General features: G+C 47.0%; 1 protein-coding gene across 1 annotated transcript in view; it reads left to right on the top strand.

The window, feature by feature from the left end:
* LOC142248783 (putative ferric-chelate reductase 1) overlaps positions 1 to 21,686 on the top strand; it is a 92,573-nt gene extending 70,887 nt beyond the window's left edge. The window contains exons 11-16 of the mRNA XM_075320083.1: positions 3,200 to 3,286; positions 4,115 to 4,212; positions 12,142 to 12,200; positions 13,361 to 13,501; positions 15,871 to 15,932; positions 20,826 to 21,686. Of these exons, the coding sequence (XP_075176198.1) occupies positions 3,200 to 3,286; positions 4,115 to 4,212; positions 12,142 to 12,200; positions 13,361 to 13,501; positions 15,871 to 15,932; positions 20,826 to 20,918 (540 nt within the window). The 3' untranslated portion in view covers positions 20,919 to 21,686. The remainder of the gene's footprint in view (positions 1 to 3,199; positions 3,287 to 4,114; positions 4,213 to 12,141; positions 12,201 to 13,360; positions 13,502 to 15,870; positions 15,933 to 20,825) is intronic.
* The last annotated feature ends 236 nt before the right edge of the window (positions 21,687 to 21,922 follow it).

The following is a 21,922-nucleotide window of genomic DNA, read 5'->3' as shown; positions in this document are numbered from 1 at the left end:
GGACGCTGTGCAGCTTCAGGCTACAGCGACCTATACCTGCGCACAGAAGGAGGCTTACAACTACCAGGCACAGAGAACCCCCAACGTATTACTCCAGTCTACCATCATCATATCCCTGGGGCTTAGCTTCACCTGTGGGAAGCAAGACCACTCTAGCTGCAGTGACATCTGCCCCAGAGGATAGCGACAGTAGCAGCGGCTATTACTTGGCTACGTACCACAGGTGGCGTCACGATAAGTGACTTTCCTTAGTCACCCCATCCTCCACCACCTCCATCCTTGCAACCACCCTCCACCTTCCCATCCCTGTACACCTCAGGGTCATAAAACCGGCCAGGCCACTCCGTGACGATATGAATCCCCGACCCAGCGATGAGTCGGGTTAACCCCCACCTCAGGGTGTTAAACCTCCGTTTTTTCATCACTTGGAAATGGATCAAGTTTTTTGGATTACTGACCGGTGCACTTGGCCAAAGCGAATGTCAAGTGCTTTTATGAGCCCTTTGACATGCACAGGCATTTTTTTTCTTGGAGGCGCTTGTGAGATAATCGTGTTTTTTTTAACAAAGCAATTTATCTAGTTGTCAATAAATAGATGCTGTTACTCGGTTAATCTCCCTCAAAAGGTATAAATAGATTGTAGTCATGGCCCCATGTTGGCCCCAATTCATCAAGACCAGCGATTCTTCTCCGCAATCTTGACGAGGGAGCATGTTGGAGTCAGACGCCCCTGATTCATTAGGTGGTGTACATCTTGCTGAATCCAGATTGTCTGGTGTGTGGCGCGTGCCTCTGTGTGCCACGCCAGATATCTTACTCCAGTCCCTGAAAAATGTTGCCACTTTTGTCTTTCACCCTAGTTTCTCTCAGCCCAGCTCCACCAGAATAGAGCTGTGGTGATGAACAACCCCCCCACCCCCACTCTGTGCACCGTAGCTCTATCTTTTAGCAGCGTTGGGAAAAACTGATGTAAAAATGCCAAAAGTCGCAACATATTTCAAATTTATGCCAGAATAGCGGAAGTGTTTTAATGAAACAGGACCGTTGTCTTAAGATATTGAGTCCAATTCATCAAAGCTTTTGCTCCTAAAAAGTAAACCGTTTAGCGTCATTGTTCATCCACAGTGGGGGGAGCTGGGTAGGGTCTGGGCTGGGGCAGCCCCCACTCATCACATTCCTGATGAGCAGGGGTGTTCCACATGCCACAGCTCCATCCCACACAGGACTAAGATTTCTGTTGAGGCGCACGTCACTTATCAGATATACCAGATCCATTAAAAGGCATGAGATTGATTTTGTTTTTTAATGTGGTGTTGATCTTTAATGTTTGGGAAAATTAGTTTTTATTGAAATAAAGTACAGTCAAATCGCAAACGTTCTTTGTCCAATCACATTTGGTATTACAAATCGCATTTCTAATAAACTTTTCATTAAGTGAATATTTCAACTATGCTCGACTGTAATTCAATTTTATTTAAAGACTTAAGGGGGCTTTACACGCAACGACCTCGCTAACAAGATGTCGTTGGGGTCACAGAATTCGTGACGCACATCCGGCCTCGTTAGCGACGTTGTTGCGTGTGAAACGTACGAACGACCGCCAACGATCAAAAATACCGTATCGTTGATCGTTGACACGTCGTTCTAATCCCAAATGTCGTTGATGGTGCTGGATGCAGGTTGTTCGTCGTTCCTGAGGCAGCACACATCGCTACGTGTGACACCCCAGGAACGAGGAACAACACCGTACCTGCGTCCTCTGGCAACGAGGTGGGCGTCACTTTCTTTCGGCTGCTCTCTGCCCCTCCGCTTCTATTTGACGGCTGCCGTGTGACGTCGCTGTGACACAGCACGAACCGCCCCCTTAGAAAGGAGGTGTTTGCCGGCCACAGCGACGTCGCTAGGCACGTAAGTCCGTGTGACAGGGACTAACGATATTGTGCGCCACAGGCAGCGATTTGCCCGTGACGCACAAACGACGGGGGCGGATGCTTTCACCAGTGACATCGCTAGCGATGTCGCTGCGTGTAAAGCCCCCTTTAATTTTAAAGAACCATACAAGAGAAACCTAGAAAGAAAAATGAAAAATGATATGAATTCAGAAAATATACAGAGGAAGAAATAAGAAGCAGAAAAGAAAAAGGTATTACATGGGCAAGAATAGGATCACAAGAAGAGCGGGAAGAAGGGAAGGGCAAGGCGGGGTCGTGTTCACCTGGTCCGACGTCTCCTCTTACTCTTCCATACACCCACCACACTTCTCCACTACTGGCGCAACTATAAGCCCCTTCTCCAGTGACTCTCGAAAGACCATCCATGGCGACCACATCTCATTGGTCTTTTCTGTGTTTCCCACCACCTGAGCTACCAGGGTCTCCATCTTGCATATATCATTAAGTTCTGCTTCAGATCCACTTTAGATGGGGCCTCTGCTTGTCTCCAGTGTCTAGGGATCAAATTCCTAGCCAATGTCTCAGCAGGCCTCTCTTAAAGCCCGCCAACGAAACATCTCCCAGAGAGAGCAACGCCAACTCCTTAGAGGGTTCCACCTGTCTAATCGACAGTTTATGGTGTAGATAGAACACATCATTCCAGAAGCGTCGTTGGTCTTACTGTTTCGTGTTTTTGTTTTTTTTTTCCTTGTTTTTAATATTTAAGTGAACCTGTTATTGAATTCATGCTGCCAGTACTACATGCTGGAAAAAAAATCAGACATCATCTCTTACTGCAACAGTGTGTGTATTCAGCTGAATCGCTGCGGCACTTCCGAAACTATAGATTTTAAAAAGCCGGCTGCGGACTATTCGTCTCAGATGTGTGGTCCAAGAGGCGGCTCCTTTGCAGCTTTCCGTTCCATTTCACTTGGCTGTCCAGTCTCTCCCGATCAGTGTAGAGGAGCGGCACAAGGAGAAACCTCTGAGGACCGGCCTCTTGGACTAAACTTCCTAGACATGTAGTCCTGTCCGGCTCTGCATAGTATAATATCTCTGAAACGTTTCAGCGTACAACACACAGTGCTGTAATAATGCTGCCGGTGTCTGGTTCACCCAGAATGAAAATCCTCTTGGGTTCCCTTTACAGTATTGTCTGTTACTGCTGTTCTCATCACCAAGATAAAATGATCACACAAGTTATTGGAACGTTTCCAGATGGGAGTTTGTTGGCCTTTATCTATTTCAGGTTTTCTTTTCCTTTCCAGGTACATCGTATCCTGATGGTCACCACAGTGTTACTAACAGTTTTAGCTTTTGCGCTGCCATTTTTATACCGTGGACACTGGAGCACTGTGAGTAATGTACATCTGTGTTGGGAGAATCTTTATCGCATGTATCATGGTGGACCGATCTGTTTTTATTATCCCTTTCCCCCTGGTGTCTGAATCTTCTTTTTTTTTTTTTTTTTTTTTTTTTTTTTTTTTTTTAATTTTCCTTAATTCCCTGATTTGTGTTTATTCTTAGTACCTGAAAATGTAGTTTTGCCAGGTGAATTGTTAGATAGCTATCGCAGAATAGCATTGGGTTCAGGTTGGGCATGCTTCGGTTTCTTTATTTAATCCTTTCATAGAACATGGTCTGTCTTTTTTGGATCCACACTTTCTTTTTGGTGGAAAACAAGTTCTAAAAGCTGAAGGGTGGGGGGTGTGGGTGTGTGGTGTGTGTGCGCGTATTTTTAAAACATACAGTATGATCCCCCTCACTGATGTAATGCATCGTATCTAAGTTTTTGAAGTCTCTATAGTCCTTTAAATCACAGTTCCCATATACTCATATGTGTGCTTAAAGGGTTTATCCACTTGTGGTCACTGCTGTATTAAGATAAAAGTAGTGCTCACCTTCCCCGGGTCCAGTGCTGCATCTCATCTGCTATTACAGTCTCTGTATTTTGGCTGCAGCAGTGACATCACAACTACAACCACAAAACCGCTGCTGCCAATCACGGAGCTCAGCAGCTTTGACAACAATCTAATAAGGATATTATCATCTGAGACTTCAAAACTGATGTCCTATATAAAGGATAAATAAGTATTTCCACTAAAAGCATTTTTGCTTAATTACGGGCCAGTCACAGCCAAGTAACATTTTTCTTATCCTGTATTTTCTTCCGCCTCCCGCAGCGGGCCGGTTATCATCCATATTTAGGCTGTGTGGTCTTAGCCTTGGCAATTCTTCAGCCGATCATGGCCGTCTTCAGACCTCCGCCCGGCAGTGAAAGGTATGACACCTAAATAAGAAGCGATTCACTTCACAGATGATGCCACATGCTCCCTCTCCTGCAGGGCTCCTCTTCTGTTTTTCCTCCTTTTTATCTTTTTATTCCAAGAGCCATAATTTTTTTTTTTCCCCAGCAACAGAGCTGTGTGAGGGTTTGTGGTTTTTCCGGGTGGGTTGTACATTTGGACCCCATTCACTTTACCATATAAATTGCTGGAAAATTGAAAAAGTAAAGCGAAATGACTAAAAGAAAACCTAATTTTCATGTTTGTTTTTCCTGGTGTTTATTCTTTATAGTAAAAATGACCTGGTAACATGTTTTTTCTAGGTCTGTTCAACCAGAGCGACAGCAAAGTTGCATTATGTTGTAAAATTACAGAAAATTAGAATTTAAGTGTTCTGAGTGACAATTTTCTGAGACCGCTAAGTATTTGTTTTTCTTTTTATTTATTTATTTTTTTTTCCATCAATGGACCGATGTGAAGGAATGTGAGCTGACAAAAAAAAACATTCAAATTGCCTCTTTCTTTATCGTTCCTTTGGGAGACCCAGACCTTGGGTGTTTAGCTTCTACCTCCGGAGGACACACAAAGTACTACACTTAAAAGTGTAGCTCCTCCCTCTGAGCTTATACACCCCCTGGTAGCCAGTCCCAGCCAGTTTATCACTTTGTGTTCAGGAGGCATACATCCACACATGCATTCTCATGATTTTTTTCTTTTTTTGGAAGAGATTGAAGAAGTGCGGGTCCACGTCTAGACCCCCGGTATGTCCCTTCTCACCCCACTGTGTCGGCGGTGTTGTAAGGTTGATTTCCAAGGCTGGAGCCTTACATGCCGTGCTCCTTCACCATCTCTCCTGGGCTCTGGCTTGAAGTGGGAGCCAGCACGGTCTCAATGCCTGGCAGGAGACCGATCTCCATCCACAGCCCCTTGAGGATTCTGCTGGGCCGGAGCACTCATCCCCAGGGACCTGGCCCTGCCTCTCAGCAGCTAAGTACCTGAGACGTTTATATGTTGGGGGTCCCTGTTCTTTATTGTATGGGGAGAGTATGCTGAATGTATTTATTTTGGCATTTCCGGCGGGTTCTCTAGCTTTCGCCCGAGAACCGCGCCGATGGTGCCTGCGCGTCGGCCTCACCGCTTAAATTTAGGCCCCGGCTTTGCCGGAGGCCTAGTTTCTGTTAACTACCCTCGCATGTCACTCATGCATAGGGACAGGCACGGCTCCTCCCGGCGGCCGTCCTGCACAGGGGAGGGACACTCCCCACTGCTAGGGCGTGTCTCCTCCCCTGCAGGTTTCTATGGCCCTCCAGTTCCCGCTCTCCTACAGGAACGCCCCCAAGTCCCGCCCCCTCTCTTCGCTCCGGCGGCCATTTTCTTAGGCAGAGTTCACTCTGTGCTGGGTTTTTCTGCACTCTGCATCCCTGCTGAGGTGCAGTGCATTGGGGGTCCGGGCTTCGGGATCTGGAGGGCACACAACACCGCTTCCAGCGGTCTGGTAAGCCACAGCCGGTCTCTGGTTGTGGACCTCTGTATATTCTCCCTGGGGTTCATTCTCTTGCAGAGCCCCCACTCCAGCAGCATGTCTCACACGAGGAGCAAGGCTCCAAAGCTTTATACTGTATGCGCTGCATGTAAGCTCCTGCTGCCTGAGCCGAGCACCTATCCACATTGTGATGTCTGCTCTAACTTGGCGGTGCCACAGCCTGGAGTCTCACCCCCAGTGGTCTCTCCGGCTGCCTCTGCACCTGTGGCTGAACCCCCGGCCTGGGTAGAGTCCTTCTCTAGGTCTATATCCCAGTAATTTGCTGAGTCCATGGGACTTTTGTCCAGGACTTTGAATATGCATCAGCCCTCCTCACAGGGTGCCTCTAATGCTCTTGCTAAGGGTCCTTTAGGATCCCTATCCTCTGACCTCCGTCCATCAGAGCTCACAGAGGATTCATCATCAGGTCCCAGACCCCGTCCTAAGAGAAGGCGCAGGGTTTCCTCTCCCTCCTCATCCCGCGGCTCTGATTCAAGAGCTGACTCGCAAGATGAGGAGGATGCCCTTACGGGGGGCTCGGAGGCTAACTCCATGTACCCCATCGATTCCGAGGGTGACTCAGATCTTAGTGACTTGATTGCTTCGATTAATTCTGTGCTGGATCTCAATCCGCCAGTATCAGAGGAGCAACCCTCTCTGGCAGAAAAGCACCAGTTTACCTCGCCTAAGAGAGTAAAGAGTGTGTTCTTTAACCACTCCAGTTTTCAGACCGCTGTGACCAAACCCAGGGCCTGTCCTGACAAACGCTTCCCAAAGCGTGGTTCTGATGACCGTTTTCCCTTTCCACCTGAGGTGGTCAAGGAGTGGTCTCACTCCCCAAAGGTAGACCCCCCGGTGTCTAGGCTCTCAGCCCGGACCGTTGTGTCGGTGGCTGACGGCACCTCACTTAAGGATTCCACTGACCGTCAGATTGACCTTCTGGCCAAATCTGTGTATGAAGCGGCGGGGGCCACGTTTTCCCCGACTTTTGCAGCAGTGTGGGCTCTCAAAGCCATCTCTGCTTCTCTAGAGGAGATGCATTCCCTCACCAAGGAATCTATGCCTGAGATGGTTGCCTTAACTTCTCAAGCTTCAGCCTTTTCATCTTACGCCAGGTCTGCCATGCTAGAGGCTTCTCACCGCACTGCGGTGGCTTCGGCTAATTCCCTCGTTATCCGCAGAATCTTGTGGCTTCGAGAGTGGAATGCAGATGCTTCTTCAAAGAAGTACCTTGCTGGGCTCCCTTTTGCTGGTTCCCGGCTGTTCGGTGAACAGCTAGATGAAATTATTAAGGAAGCTACTGGCGGGAAGAGTACTTCCATGCCACAAACCAAGACCAGGAAACCCGCCCAGGGTAGGAATCAGTCGAGGTTTTGTTCCTTTCGTTCCTCCAACTGGTCGTCCTCTAAGCCCTCCGCCTCGTCCGCTAACTCAGCTAAGGACCAGAAATCCAACTGGTGCCCAAAAGCGCGTCCGCAGAAGACCGCAGGAGGTTCTGCCACTAAGGCGGCAGCCTCATGACTCTCTGCCCGCTCCAGCAACGTCCTTAGTCGGTGGCAGGCTCTCCCACTTTGGCGACGCTTGGTTAAAACAAGTCTCCGATCAGTGGGTGAGAGAGATCATATCTCACGGCTACAGGATAGAATTCTCTTCCAGCTCGCCAAACAGATTTTTTTCTCTCAACTCCCCCCCGCTCCAAGGCCGCCGCCTTCTCACAGGCCGTGGCATCCTTGCAGGCAAACTGAGTGATTGTACCAGTTCCTGCTCGGGAACGGTTCAGAGGTTTTTACTCAAACCTCTTCCTAGTTCCCAAAAAGGACGGTACCTTCCGGCCCATCCTGGATCTCAAGCTTCTCAACAAGCATGTTCAGGTGCGGCACTTTTGCATGGAGTCTCTGCGATGGGTCATTGCCTCAATGACCCAAGGGGATTTCCTGGCGTCCATCGACATCAGAGATGCCTATCTACATGTGCCAATTGCAGTTTCACACCAGCGTTGGTTACGTTTTGCAATAGGAGAGGATCATTTCCAATTCGTGGCTCTCCCCTTCGGGTTAGCCACGGCCCCTCGGGTATTCACCAAGGTCATGGCAGCAGTGATTGCGGTTCTGCACCTCCAGGGGTTGGCAGTGCTCCCTTACCTGGACGACCTTCTAGTCAAGGCTCCATCCAGCGCAGACTGTCAGCGGAGTGTCTCGCTCACTCTCGCCACTCTAGCCCAATTCGGGTGGCTTGTCAATCTTCCCAAATCCACTCTGACTCCGACCCAGAGTCTCACGTACCTAGGGATGCAGTTCGAGACTTTGCCGGCACTTGTGAAGTTGCCCTTAATCAAACAGCAGTCACTCCAGCTAGCGGTGCGCTCTCTGCTGAGGCCCCGCCGTTATACCCTCAGGCGTCTGATGCAGGTGCTGGGTCAAATGGTGGCGTCCATGGAGGCTGTTCCCTTTTCCCAGTTCCATCTGCGCCCCCTGCAGCTGGACATTCTTCACTGTTGGGACAAGCGGCCTTTCTCCTTACACAGGTTAGTGGCTCTGTCGCCACGGACCAGGAGCTCTCTTCAGTGGTGGCTTCGGCCCCTCTCCCTGTCCCAAGGGCGCTCCTTCCTGGCCCCGTCCTGGGTGATTCTCACCACGGATGCCAGTCTATCCGGCTGGGGAGCGGTATGTCTCCACCACAGAGCGCAGGGCACTTGGACTCCGTCCGAGTCAGCCCTTTCAATCAATGTGCTGGAAACCAGAGCCGTGCTTCTAGCTCTCCTAGCATTTCACCACCTGTTGGCAGGCAGGCACATTCGAGTCCAGTCAGACAACGCGACAGCGGTTGCCTACATCAATCACCAAGGCGGGACACGCAGCCGCCTGGCAATGATGGAGGTACAACGCATCCTTCAATGGGCGGAGGACTCAAAGTCCACCATATCCGCAGTCCACATCCCAGGCGTGGAAGACTGGGAGGCAGATTATCTCAGCCGTCAAAGCGTGGACGGTGGCGAGTGGTCCCTGCACCCGGCAGTGTTTCAGTCAATCTGCCGCAAATGGGGCACTCCGGACGTGGACCTAATGGCATCTCGTCACAACAACAAAGTTCCTGTTTACGTGGCTTGCTCCCACGATCCTCAGGCCTTCGCCGCGGACGCTCTGGTTCAAGACTGGTCCCAGTTTCGTCTGTCCTATGTGTTTTCCCCTCTAGCTCTCTTGCCCAGAGTCCTGCGCAAGATCAGAATGGAGGGCCGTCGAGTCATCCTCATTGCACCGGACTGGCCCAGGCGAGCTTGGTATCCGGACCTGCTCAAACTGTTCGTAGAGATGCCGTGGCATCTCCCGGACCGTCCAGACCTACTCTCGCAAGGTCCGTTTTTCCGCCCGAATTCTGCGGCCCTCAAATGGATTTTGACGGCTTCTGGTATCCCCCGTGAAGTAATCTCCACTATGACTCGGGCCCGTAAGTCTTCCTCCGCTAAGATCTATCAGAGGACTTGGAAAATGTTCCTGTCCTGGTGTCGCTCTACCGGCCATCCTCCTTGGCCATTCTCTTTGCCGACCCTTCTGTCTTTTCTACAGTCCGGTCTGCAGCTAGGACTGTCCCTCAACTCTCTCAAGGGACAAGTCTCAGCTCTGTCAGTTCTGTTCCAACGGCGTCTAGCTCGGCTGGCTCAGGTCCGCACCTTCATCCAAGGCGCGGCTCACATCATTCCGCCTTATTGGCGGCCCTTGGATCCCTGGGACCTTAACTTGGTCCTCACGGTATTGCAGAAACCCCCTTTTGAGCCTCTTAGGGAGGTTTTTGTATCGTCTTTCTCAGAAAGTGGCCTTTCTGGTTGCCATAACTTCTCTCAGGAGAGTCTCTGATTTGGCTGCGCTCTCCTCGGAGTCACCTTTTTTAGTTTTTCATCAAGACAAGGTGGTTCTCCGTCCGACTCCGGACTTTCTTCCTAAGGTGGTCTCTCCCTTCCACCTTAACCAGGACATTACCTTACCTTCCTTCTGTCCGGCCCCTGTTCATCGCTTTGAAAAAGCGCTGCATACTCTAGATCTGGTGCGTGCTCTCCGGATTTATGTCTCGCACCGCTGCGCTCAGGCGGTGCACCTCTCTTTTTCTGCTAACCACAGGTCGGCGCAAGGGCCTCCCTGCTTCTAAGCTGACCTTAGCCCGTTGGATTAGATCGACTATTTCGGACGCCTACCAGAGTACTCAGGTGCCTCCCCCGCCGGGGATCAAGGCACACTCTACCAGAGCTGTCGGTGCCTCTTGGGCTTTTAGGTACCAGGCTACGGCTCAACAAGTCTGTCAGGCTGCCATTTGGGCTAGCCTGCATACCTTCTCGAAGCACTACCAAGTGCATGCTCCTGCTTCGGCAGATGCGAGCTTGGGCAGACGCATCCTTCAGGCGGCTGTCGCCCATTTGTGAAGTTAGGTTCTGCCTACTTCTTAGTTTTTCTGTTTATTTCCCACCCAGTGACTGCTTTGGAACGTTCCAAGGTCTGGGTCTCCCAAAGGAACGATAAAGAAAGAGAATTTTGTTTACTTACCGTAAATTCTTTTTCTTGTAGTTCCGTATTGGGAGACCCAGCACCCTCCCTGTTGCCGGTTGGCAAATTCTTGTTCCGCGTGTTTTCACCGGCTGTTGTCGTGGACAGAGTCTCCGGTTGTTCCGGCTCTTGCTCTGTTCTACTTGTGGGTGGCTATTCTCCTTCAGCTTTTGCACTAAACTGGCTGGGACTGGCTCACCAGGGGGTGTATAAGCTCAGAGGGAGGAGCTACACTTTTAAGTGTAGTACTTTGTGTGTCCTCCGGAGGCAGAAGCTAAACACCCAAGGTCTGGGTCTCCCAAGACGGAACTATAAGAAAAAGAATTTTACGGTAAGTAAACAAAATTCTCTTTTTTCTCCCAATTTAATAATAATAATAATAATAATTAATAATAATAAAAAACTGGGGGAAAAAGAGGCAATTTAAATGTTTGGTTTTTTTTTTATATAAATGTAATATATTTTATATTTAAAAAAAACAAACACAGAACAAAAATTCAAATTGCCTCTTTTCCCCAGTATAAATAATAAATTTATTATTATTATTATTATTATTATTATTATTATTATTATACTGGGGAAAAGAGGCAACTTGAATTTAATGTTTGTTTTTTTGTTTAAATATAAAGTATATTAAAATTTAAAATATATATATTTAAAAAACATTCAAATTGCTTCTTTATCCCCAGATTATTATTAATAATATTATTATTAATAATAATCTGGGGGTAAAGAGGGAATTTGAATGTTTTTTTTTTTTTAATATAATTTGAATTTATTTTATATTTAAACAAACATTAAATTCAAATTGCCTCTTTTCCCCAGTATAATAATAATAATAATAATAAATAATAATAAATTTATTATGTATACTGGGCTAAAGAGGCAATTTGAATGTTTTTTTTTTTGTTTTGTTTGTTTTTGTTTTTTTTAAATATAAAATATATTAAATTTATATAAAAAAAAACATTCAAATTGCCTCTTTTTCCCCCAGTTTATTATTATTATTATTATTATTATTATTATTATTATTATTATTATTTGATATATATTCTCTATCACTCATTTTATATTCAGTCCACTTTTTTTTTTTTTTATTGAACTTGTAATTATTTGATTGCTTGTTCTACACAATGTATTTCTTGTCTTCTATTGTTTTCTACAGCTCAGCTTCACAGGACAATCCTAATAGTAGCCCTGGCTGCCATGGTAATCCATCGGCATCTGGTGGTGATTGGAAACTTCTGTTGTAATGGAAGGGATTTGTGCCCCATAACCAGGACAGTTCGCACCCCTGAGTCCATTCTATTGGTCCTGTATCAAACTCGTCAGCACCCTAGCTGTGTGTGTGTGTGTGTGTGTGTGTGTGTGTGTGTGTGTGTGTGTGTGTGTGTGTGTGGCACAGCAGGTGACATGAGTTTGTGATCGACTGCTTTTTCATTAGGGCTCAAGCAGACAACCTTGTAGACTGTGAGCCCTCGCGGGCAGGGTCCTCTATCCTCCTGTACCTGTCTGTGCCTTGCATCGTTCATGATTATTGTACTTGTCCCTATTATGTACACCCCTTTCATATGTAAAGCGCCATGGAATAAATGGCGCTGTAATAATAAATGGATGGAGAAATAGTTTTATGAACCGACCCTCATCTTGAGGTTTTGTTTTTTTTCTGCCAGACCATGCATAGACGCTCGCTGTACCCAGATGTCATGTCCCTTAAATTAGTCCTGGTGCAAACTAAGTAGTAATGTAGTTGGTTTCATAGTGTTTTATAAATCATATATATTGAATCGGAAGACCGTTTTATTGCTTTGTGTTTATAAGACTCATTGCTCCAGCACTGCTAGATGTATAACTGCTGCTTTTCCACATAGGAGGCCATTATTTAACTGGGCGCACTGGGGAACTGGCACATTTGCAAGAATAGTGGCAGGTAAGTTATGTTCTGGAATTTGTATGTGGGGGGGGGGGGGGTTCTGGTCCTGTGGCTGCACGTGTCTGTGCAGGTAATAAAAAAAAAAAAAATATTAAAACAGAAAAAGATTATATTTTTTTTTTTAAACAAAGTATGAAAATTAGAATGTTTGTATTCTGTCGAATAATCAGGCAACGGATTAAAAACAGTAATTGCTGTGGGTTTTTTTTTTGTTTTTATTTTTTTTATATATTGAATACACCGAGTATTAAGGGGGTTCTCAGCCCCGCACTCCTGTACAGACCCTTGAGAAGTATGATCATTGAGGGTCCAGACAAGCTACACGTTTATAGCTTTTGAGGTTTTCGTTGCCAGATTGAATTTACTCAATCAACTGATTTGAATCTTTTGACCCAAAGAACTGATGAATGAGGAACTGGAGGCGCTGGGCAGTGTATGCAGCCTCTTCTCTTAGTGCAGGAGACTATAGTCTACATTGGCTGAATGCTGTCACCTGATCTCTATGCCTAAACCATAGAGTAAAAAATTATTTATATATATATAGTGTGTATGTGTGTATATGTGTAAAATATATGTGTGTGTGTGTGTGTGTGTGTGTGTGTATAGAGAGGGAGAGATTTTTTTTTTTTTCTTGGAAAAACCCAAAGTGAAATTTTCCAGTAAGTGCCGTTGTATTACTGCAATTACATTGAAATGCGTATACTTTGCTCTTTTACTATAATATCGTATATGGTTAAATATCAGGTTACCTTAAACCACTGGTTCGCTTTAGAATAGTAGCAATAACTTAAGTCCTTTAATCTGTCCCCTCCACACATCTGACCTCATCTCCTGCTACATTTATTAAAACAGTCTACAAGTTTTCTCCCGTGCTTCCCGTGATCTCTTGCATCCACCACCTCTGTAGATCAGACTATTCCACCATGGAAGCCATAACCTGTCATAACCACACAGCCATATCCGCATCTTCTCCCCTGACCCGCTGTGTGCCTCCCCTCACGGGCAGGGTCCTCTCGCCCTCCGTCACTCACCTAGACGTGTTTTTGTGCTTTACCTATTGCATAAGGTAGAAAACCTCATTCGCTGCTGTTTAGCATTAAGAGCGCTTTACGACTAAACGTGTCCTTGTGAGAATTCACAATTATTTCTTCTTGTAGTGGCTGCGATCTTCCTGGGTATGGATTTACAAGCTTTGGATCTCCCAGACCCCTGGGACACCTACACGATGGTGGGATTTGTCCTGTGGCACGTGTCGATAGACATCATGCTGGAGGTGCACAGCTTCCTTCAGCAGAAAGGTAAAAGGGAACCTGTTGTGTTTAGAAACACTATTTATCTGCAGATATAGGGTTAATCTGCAAGTAAATGGCATTAAACTCCTATATGGCTGCCATGTTGGAGTAGCAGGTACAGGGAGGAAATTATCTTGAATCCTCCCTGCAACTGCTCCCTTCCAGTTATTGGGGCAGTGCAGGGAGCTGTTAGTCTCTATACAGTGAGCTCAGTGTAATGGCTCCCCAGTAATCTAACAGCCTGCTCTGCAAACACAGGGCACACACTCGTCGTCGCGCAGAGCAGGCCATCGCGCCCTCTCCATCAGTGTTCTATAGTGTGATTACAGAGCGCTCCCTCCACCGCTCTGATGACTGAAAGCCAGCGGCTACTGAGGGGATAGAAGTTAATTTTCTCCCTGTAGCTGCTGCTCCAATAAACCAGAAATGGTTTAAACTCTACTTCCCTGCAATTTACACCTATATCAAGACTGGAGCAAGGGCCATGCAATCACCTGCAGCACTTCAGATTGGAGGAGGATAACTGGATGCACTTGTTGAAGGAATGTCATCCTTTATTATTCGATCTGTACCTGATGGAGATTGTGGTTCTCAGCCAACATGCATTGCACAGGTCTGAGTTTCTGTGGTTGGGTCCCAGGCCAGATAGGAGACTGTCATTGTCCTCTATCCCTTCTCTTTTTTTATTTTATTAACGTAATCCTCTTTCCCCTCCTGAACGGATCTTTCATTGTCAATAGCCTAATTTCACAGATAAAATTGATTTTCATTAAATGCAGACTTTCCCATTACTGAGAGATGACAGTTGGTGCTCATAAAGTTCTATTGAAAACTGTAGCAATCGTTTTAGTACCCTTATTATTGAACGTCTGTCTGACGTGCACCTTTGACTGAAACTGTTCCAATTCTCCATAACTTTGAGCACCAACTGTCATCTCCTATCTCTGTAATGGAAAAATAATAGTATTTAAAGGGAATTTGTCATCAGGTTTTTGCTCCACCATCTGAGAGCAGCATAATGTAGAGACAGAGACCCTGATTCCAGCGATGTGTCACTTACTGAGCTGTTTGCTGTCATTTTGATAAATCAGTGTTTTATCTGCTGCAGATAATATTTATTAATTTATATAGCGCTATTAATTCCATAGCACTTCACATACATTTGCAACCCTGTCCCCATTGGGGCTCACAATCTAAAGTCCCAAACTGTATGTTTTTGGAGTGTGGGAGAAAACCGGAGAACCCAGAGGAAACCCACGCAAACACGGTGAGAACATACAAACTCCTTGCAGATGGTGTCCTTGGTGGGAATTGGACCCAGGACCCCAGCGCTGCAAGACTGCAGTGCTAACCACTGAGCCACTGTGCCACCCATGATCTAGCAGTTAGTTATACAGGGCTAATGACTATGCTGGACTACCTGGCAGCAGAACAAGTAGTCCTGTAATGATGATTTTACTGCTGATTAAACAGTGATTTTATCAAAACGACACTAAACATGGCTGGAATTAGGGTCTCTGTCTCTACATTATGCTGCTCTCAGATTAGGTGCCAAAAACCTGGTGACAAATTCCATGTAATTAATACAGATTTTACCCATGAACTGAGAATGAGGAAATAATCCAGGAGGAGAAAGAAAGGGATTATTCTTCTAATATTACAAAGCTGCTTATTTTCATGTGTATTTTTGATTTATGAAATAAAAAGTAAAATAGCAGTTACTCTTTTTAACTGTGGATTATTTACCGATCAATGTAGATTAGGAAGCTGCATAGACAGTATGTAGAAGAATGGGTTCACTGGAAACATTAACCCCTTGTGTGTCAAAGCTAATTAAAGTAGCACAGCCTGTAGCATGACCTCTTCCTGGGAATATACAGCCATGGTTACATCAGCGATAGTGTCCTGACATCACTGTTTCTAAGTAAGTGGCTACAGTGAATCTTCATGGTGGAGACTTCAGTATCTACAGTGCAACCAAGGGATGTGCACCCTGATATTGAAACATGTAAGAAAAAAAGTGAATTAATGAAATGGGGCTCCTCCACGCCTCGCTCTCGCTGTGCCTGCGGTCTATGTGCATTAATACCTGCAGGTCAGGGAGGAGGGGGATGTGGCTGCAGCTTCTCCACCTGCACATAGGCGATGACGTCCTGTGCAATTTGAGGGCTGGAGAGCGATGGCCTCATATTTGTCCAGAACTCTGAGCACAAGAGTAGCATGAAGGGGAGAGCATAGCTTTTCAGAAAGTATGGCCACATAGAACAGGTTAGGCTCTAACGTCCCGGCTGATGTGCATTTCATGCTTGGGGAGTGATTGACTTTCATACACAGTTTAAATTATTTGTACCACTTTTTTTTTTTTTTTTTTGCAGGAATTGAAAAGATGCTAGAAGATGAAGTAGAGATTTTAAACCCTTCCATAGCTAAAGATGAAGTAAGTCAATTACAGTGTCAGAGACTGATGCACATCCTACCTTTCTATTAATGTGAACAGGTGACTGAGAATGAAACCTAGTAACAAAAAGGAGACCGACCGTTGCACTCGGAAGTGGTAAGATATGTGGAACAATGAATATAGACATGCATTACTGCTATGAAAAACATGTAAAACATTGAGATACTTAGTGTACAAAAATGGCCAGTTTTATGTGAGCCCAACAGCCAACAACAAGGCGACCTCATTTTTGATTGGTCCCAATCAAACTAATGCCTCTCTTTGGGTTAAAAAAAACCCCTACAATTTATGGGCGGACAGTTTGATGGGACTCTGCAAAAACGAGGTCGCCTTGTCGCTGGCTGTTGGGCTCATATAAATCCGGCCATTTTTGTGTGCTAAGTATCTCAATTTTTACATGTTTTTCATAGCAGTAATGCATGTCTATATTCCCATGTTGTGTGTAGTTACCAAGTGTTTGTGTAGGGCGCTGTACATGTTCTGGGTGTTGTCTGGGTGTGGCGGGGGGTGAGAGCGGTGTTGTATGTGTGTTGCGTTGTTTGTGGAGCGCTGTGTGTCTGTCGCGTTGTGTGTGTGTTGCGCGGTTTGTGTGGGTGTGGTGTGTTTTGGGGGAGGTATGTTTTGTGCAATGTGTGTGTTGTGCGGTATGTGCGTATATTTATGTATGCCGCGGTGTTTGTGTGTTGGGTGTTGTGTGTGTGCAGCGTTGTCTGTGTGTGGGGGTGTCTGTGTGTGGGGGTGTTTGTGGTTCCCTGTGTGTGTGTGTGTGTGTGTGTGTGTTGGGGGGAGGTGTGCACCTCCCATCGTGCTCCATCCGCCATGCTGCGCACCCCCCATCATGCTCCATCCCCTATGCTGCGCATTCCCCATCGTGCTCCATCCCCCATGCTGCGCACCCCCCATCGTGCTCCATCCTCCATGCTGCGCACTCCCCATCGTGCTCCATCCTCCATGCTGCGCACTCCCCATCGTGCTCCATCCTCCATGCTGCGCACTCCCCATCGTGCTCCATCCTCCATGCTGCGCACTCCCCATCGTGCTCCATCCTCCATGCTGCGCACTCCCCATCGTGCTCCATCCTCCATGCTGCGCACTCCCCATCGTGCTCCATCCTCCATGCTGCGCACTCCCCATCGTGCTACATCCCCCATGCTGCGCACTCCCCATCGTGCTACATCCCCCATCGTGCTACATCCTCCATGCTGCGCACTCCCCATCGTGCTACATCCCCCATGCTGCGCACTCCCCATCGTGCTACATCCGCCATGCTGCGCACTCCCCATCGTGCTACATCCGCCATGCTGCGCACTCCCCATCGTGCTACATCCCCCATCGTGCTACATCCCCCATCGTGCTACATCCCCCATCGTGCTACATCCCCCATCGTGCTACATCCCCCATCGTGCTACATCCCCCATCGTGCTACATCCCCCATCGTGCTACATCCCCCATGCTGCGCACTCCCCCCCCCCCCCCCCCCCCCATCGTGCTACATCCCCCATCGTGCTACATCCCCCATGCTGCGCACTCCCCCCCCCCCCCCCCCCATCGTGCTACATCCCCCATCGTGCTACATCCCCCATGCTGCGCACTCCCCATCGTGCTACATCTCCCATGCTGCGCACTCCCCATCGTGCTACATCCCCCATGCTGCGCACTCACCATCGTGCTACATCCCCCATGCTGCGCACTCCCCATCGTGCTACATCCCCCATGCTGCGCACTCCCCATCGTGCTACATCCCACATGCTATAATAGTTCTCCTATTATACTCGGAGAGGAGTATAATAGGAGGACTGTAATAGGAGGAGTAGTCCTGGGGGGAGAGGAGTATAATGCCGGCTCCCTGCACATGTGTACCGGGAGCCGGTGTACACTGGTAACTATGATACACATCGGGTAACCAAGGGACCTTAGTTACCCGATGTGTATAATGGTTACCAGCGTTCACGGGCTCCGTCAAGATCCCAGCATCGCAAGGTTATGTCTGGCGCTGCTGGGATCGTGACGGAGCCGGTGTAGAAGCAAGCGATATCCCAGCATGTTGTGAGTGTGTGGATGTGATGTGTGAGGTGTGTGTGAGAGTGAGTGTGATCTGATGTGTGTGTGTGTGTGTGTACTCACCTGGGAGTCGGAGCTCCGTGTCAGTTGGGCCAGAGCGCGCGTGCATTGCGTGAGGGGGGCGGGGCCTGTAGAGAGCCGGGGCGAGAGGCCAATCCGTGGGGGGGGGGCGGGGCCATGGCGAGCCCAGCGGCCAATCAGCTTTGTGTCACCGTAAGGACACAATTTTGGAGCAAGACAGACAGACAGACAGAATAAGGCAATTATATATATAGATATTTGCTTCATTCTCCACTAGAGGCAGTGCACATGGACACTGTAGATCCAGAGAGCGGAACTTATGGGCTCTCTGTAGTAAAATGATGCCTCTTGTGCTGTCATACGTGTTCTGTGGATTGTTTGATGTGGGAGAGTGCACTGGCTATGGGAAGCCTTAAAGGAGTTGTCTGGTCTCACGCTATAAGTCTGCAGTCGCTCTGTGTCACTCTGTCTGCAGATTTGTGAATGTTCATACTGCACGCTGAGGATTCTCCAGTGCCGAGAATGTGACCACAAATGTGATGGTTTTTTTTTTTTGTTTTTTTTTTTTTTGTATACTTGCAGTCACATGCCAACATGCAGACTGTATCCGCCTTACTTAAATCAAGTGTATTGAATGAGGCGACTACAGTCTAGTCGGATTATGACCACATTTATGCTAATCACATAGTTTTACACAAGTGCCTGCTCTTGGCGACAGCACCTGAGAATCCTTGCAGTGTGTGCAATGTGAGGATTCAGTCACATAGTAACTGGAGACTTGTAGTTTAAGACTAGACAACCCCTTTAACCTATTTCTATATTACTGGAAGTTATTATATGCTTTTAAGAGCAGCTCCTTTTTGCAAAAAGTAGCATTTAAAGGGAATCTGTCAGCAGGTTTTTGCTATGTAAGCTGAATCCAGGATACTGTAGGGGTTAAAAATAAAAAAAAAATAACTGCCTCTCATCAGGCTGTGTGGTGCGGTTTACTTAAACTAAACGCTTTATCACCTACTGATTATCATTGCTGGATTAGTGTCATGCCTCTTTAACACGTCTGTGCAAAACACATATGTTTTGCATGGTCCATGGTGTAGGTGCATATGTGTGTGCGTGTGTCCTTGTGTGTTCAGCGTGTGCTGTCAGTGCTATCCGTGCGACATTTACATAGCACATGGACAGCATGAACGTCTATACTTACCTGTCCATGGTGTTGATGTCTCCGGCGCTGCTGCTGCTTCCGGTCCTTGGTGCAGTGTATATGCAATCAGTATAATGAGCGGGGATCGGAAGCAAGTGACCGCAGCAGCAGAGACAGAGTATGGAAAATCATTTTATTTTACAGACGTGTGTTTTCTCCGGTACGTGTCACACGTATCACAATGTGCGGTCCATGTGACACCCGTTCTGCCGGGGAAAACTGAAATGTTTACTTCTTGAGCACACAAACCCATGTGTGCTCCACACAGTCTGTGTGAAAACAAGCAGGTGTGCACAGACCCATTGATTTTAATGGGTCTACGTGTGAAGGAGGCCTCACATGCAGGGCAGCCCAGTACGCACCCTCCTCTGACACCTCACAGTCAATGTACAATCTCTATTGAGAGCCTGGTGATATGGTGGGGAGGCGCACTAAGCTCTGCTACATGGCTAAAGCTAAAAATTCAGATTGTGTCAGAACGGCTGTAGCCAGTAATCTAAAGGGGGCTTTACACGCAACGACATCGCTAACGAGATGATGTTGGGGTCACGGAATTCGTGACGCACATCCGGCCTCGTTAGCGACGTTGTTGCCTGTAAAACGCACGAACGACCGTTAACGATCAAAATTACTCACCTGATCATTGATCGTTGACACGTCGTTCTAATCCCAAATGTGGTTGCTGTTGCAGGACGCAGGTTGTTCGTCGTTCCTGCGGCAGCACACCTCGCTACATGTGACACCGCAGGAACAAGGAACATCACTGTACCTACGGCCGCCCGCAATGAGGAAGGAGGTGGGTGGCATGTTCCGCCCGCTCATCTCAGCCCCTCCGCTTCTATTGGGCGGCTGCTTAGTGACGCCGCTGTGATGCCGAACGAAGCGCCCCCTTAGAAAGGAGGCGGTTCGCCAGCCACAGCGACGTCGCTAAGCAGGTAAGTATGTGTGACGGGTCCTAGCGATGTTGTGCACCACGGGCAGCGATTTGCCCATGACGCACAACCAACGGGGGCGGGTGCTTTCACCAGCGACATCTCTAGCGATGTCGCTGTGTGTAAAGTGGCCTTAAGTGATGCATTGTTGGATTCAGGATCTCTTTGCCTACATCATGCTGCTCTCAGAGAGGTAGCAAAAACCTGCTGACAGAAAGTAGAGCAAAACGTTTGTGCTGACCTAGTGTAACATCCAGTCAGGTTCTCCATGGCAGCTTGACCTGGGCAGTCTTCACTTATACAGCTGGTAATCTCTGTCTGGAGCCTGGGCACCGCTTGTGCTTTTTAGACTACTTGACATCACAGGCGCCCAGGATGCTGAGAACCGGACTGGGCAGCGCAAATCTCTCTGCTCCCATCTAGTATCCTCCAAACCTCTGATATCTGATGATCCCTCTATGGCTTTTGTCATCCCATCGTCTAATACCTGGTGAAGTCTAGTAATTTAGCACTATGGAGTCAACGGTTCTCGAAAAATAAACTGATTGCAGTTCATTCAATGGTCAGCAGAGAGCGCTCCCTAACTGCTATAATCTGGGTTTTTTCTGTTGTGTGTTTCTCTCATTCTGGTGCTAAATGGTATCTTTACATTCTCAGGGCCACACCTTCAAGAAGATTGTGCTGACCGTATACATATGTGGAAACTTTGCCTTTTTGATAACTTTCTTGGCTGCAATTAACCAACTTTGAAGAAAAACCACTGTGAAAAAAAATCATCACTGCTGCGATACCGACTCGTTCTAGTATGCAAATCATATTCACCATTTCCTATCTGATGGCGCAAGTACCTGGTGCTGGGCGGAGTATGACGGCCACAAATACGAAGAAAAAAGATCCAAGGACCACTTACTTTTAACTATGCCCAAAAGTACCAAGTGCCTTTAATTATACGTCCATGGTGCCTTTTAAATTATTAATTTCTTATATTTTATATGTAATTTGCGGCTTGTAATGAGAACATATTAATTTATGGTTTTGTATAAGGATTTCCAGGAACACTCCAGACAATTCTGTCCATTCTGGTGCTTTGTCATACTCCTCCATTAAGGCTTTGTGCACCCACCAGGATCCTTGTGGCCCCTGGGTCCTGCACTTGGATGGAGACTATGCTCATTATTCCAGGAGTCTTCCTCTACCCATGTTATAGCATTATGGCACATACGATGTGTTCTGGGCTATGGGGTATAGAGTCTCTGTTCTTAGGATATGTCTATGCATTTTTGGTGCTCCTTCGTATGGTGTCCCATTGTAGAAGTGAGGCCCTGCTGACCATTTCCAGGATCCTATTGCTCAATGTAACCATCTACAATTGGGCAGTAATCGCTCTTCATTACTGTGGACTTATTTAATCTGGGAGCAGAATTTTCCTTATCACTGTCACGTTTTTTTTCGTTGTAAAGCCCCAACAAATTGTGCCTTTTATGCCTAAAGATTGTCATTAAAGTGGCCCAAACCTTACTGGACACGGCCCACGTTTTCAATATGGTGTCAAAGTAAAGGTTTTGTTCACATTCCAGTTATAACATTGTGGTTGTCTGACCAGTTTAGGAGAAAAAAAAAGAAAAAGCTGGAGTATTGTGTTGGTGTACAAGTATCTTGTAAGCTCATGTTCACACTGGCCATAAGACACAAGAAAACAAGAAAATATGAACATCTACCCTGCTGTAACGAAGTAAAAGCATAATGCATATTAT

The sequence above is a fragment of the Anomaloglossus baeobatrachus genome, chromosome 8 (assembly GCF_048569485.1).
Source record: "Anomaloglossus baeobatrachus isolate aAnoBae1 chromosome 8, aAnoBae1.hap1, whole genome shotgun sequence".
NCBI lineage: Eukaryota > Metazoa > Chordata > Amphibia > Anura > Aromobatidae > Anomaloglossus > Anomaloglossus baeobatrachus.
Note: the sequence above shows the minus strand (reverse complement) of the source record. Positions and strands in the feature narration are given on the sequence as shown.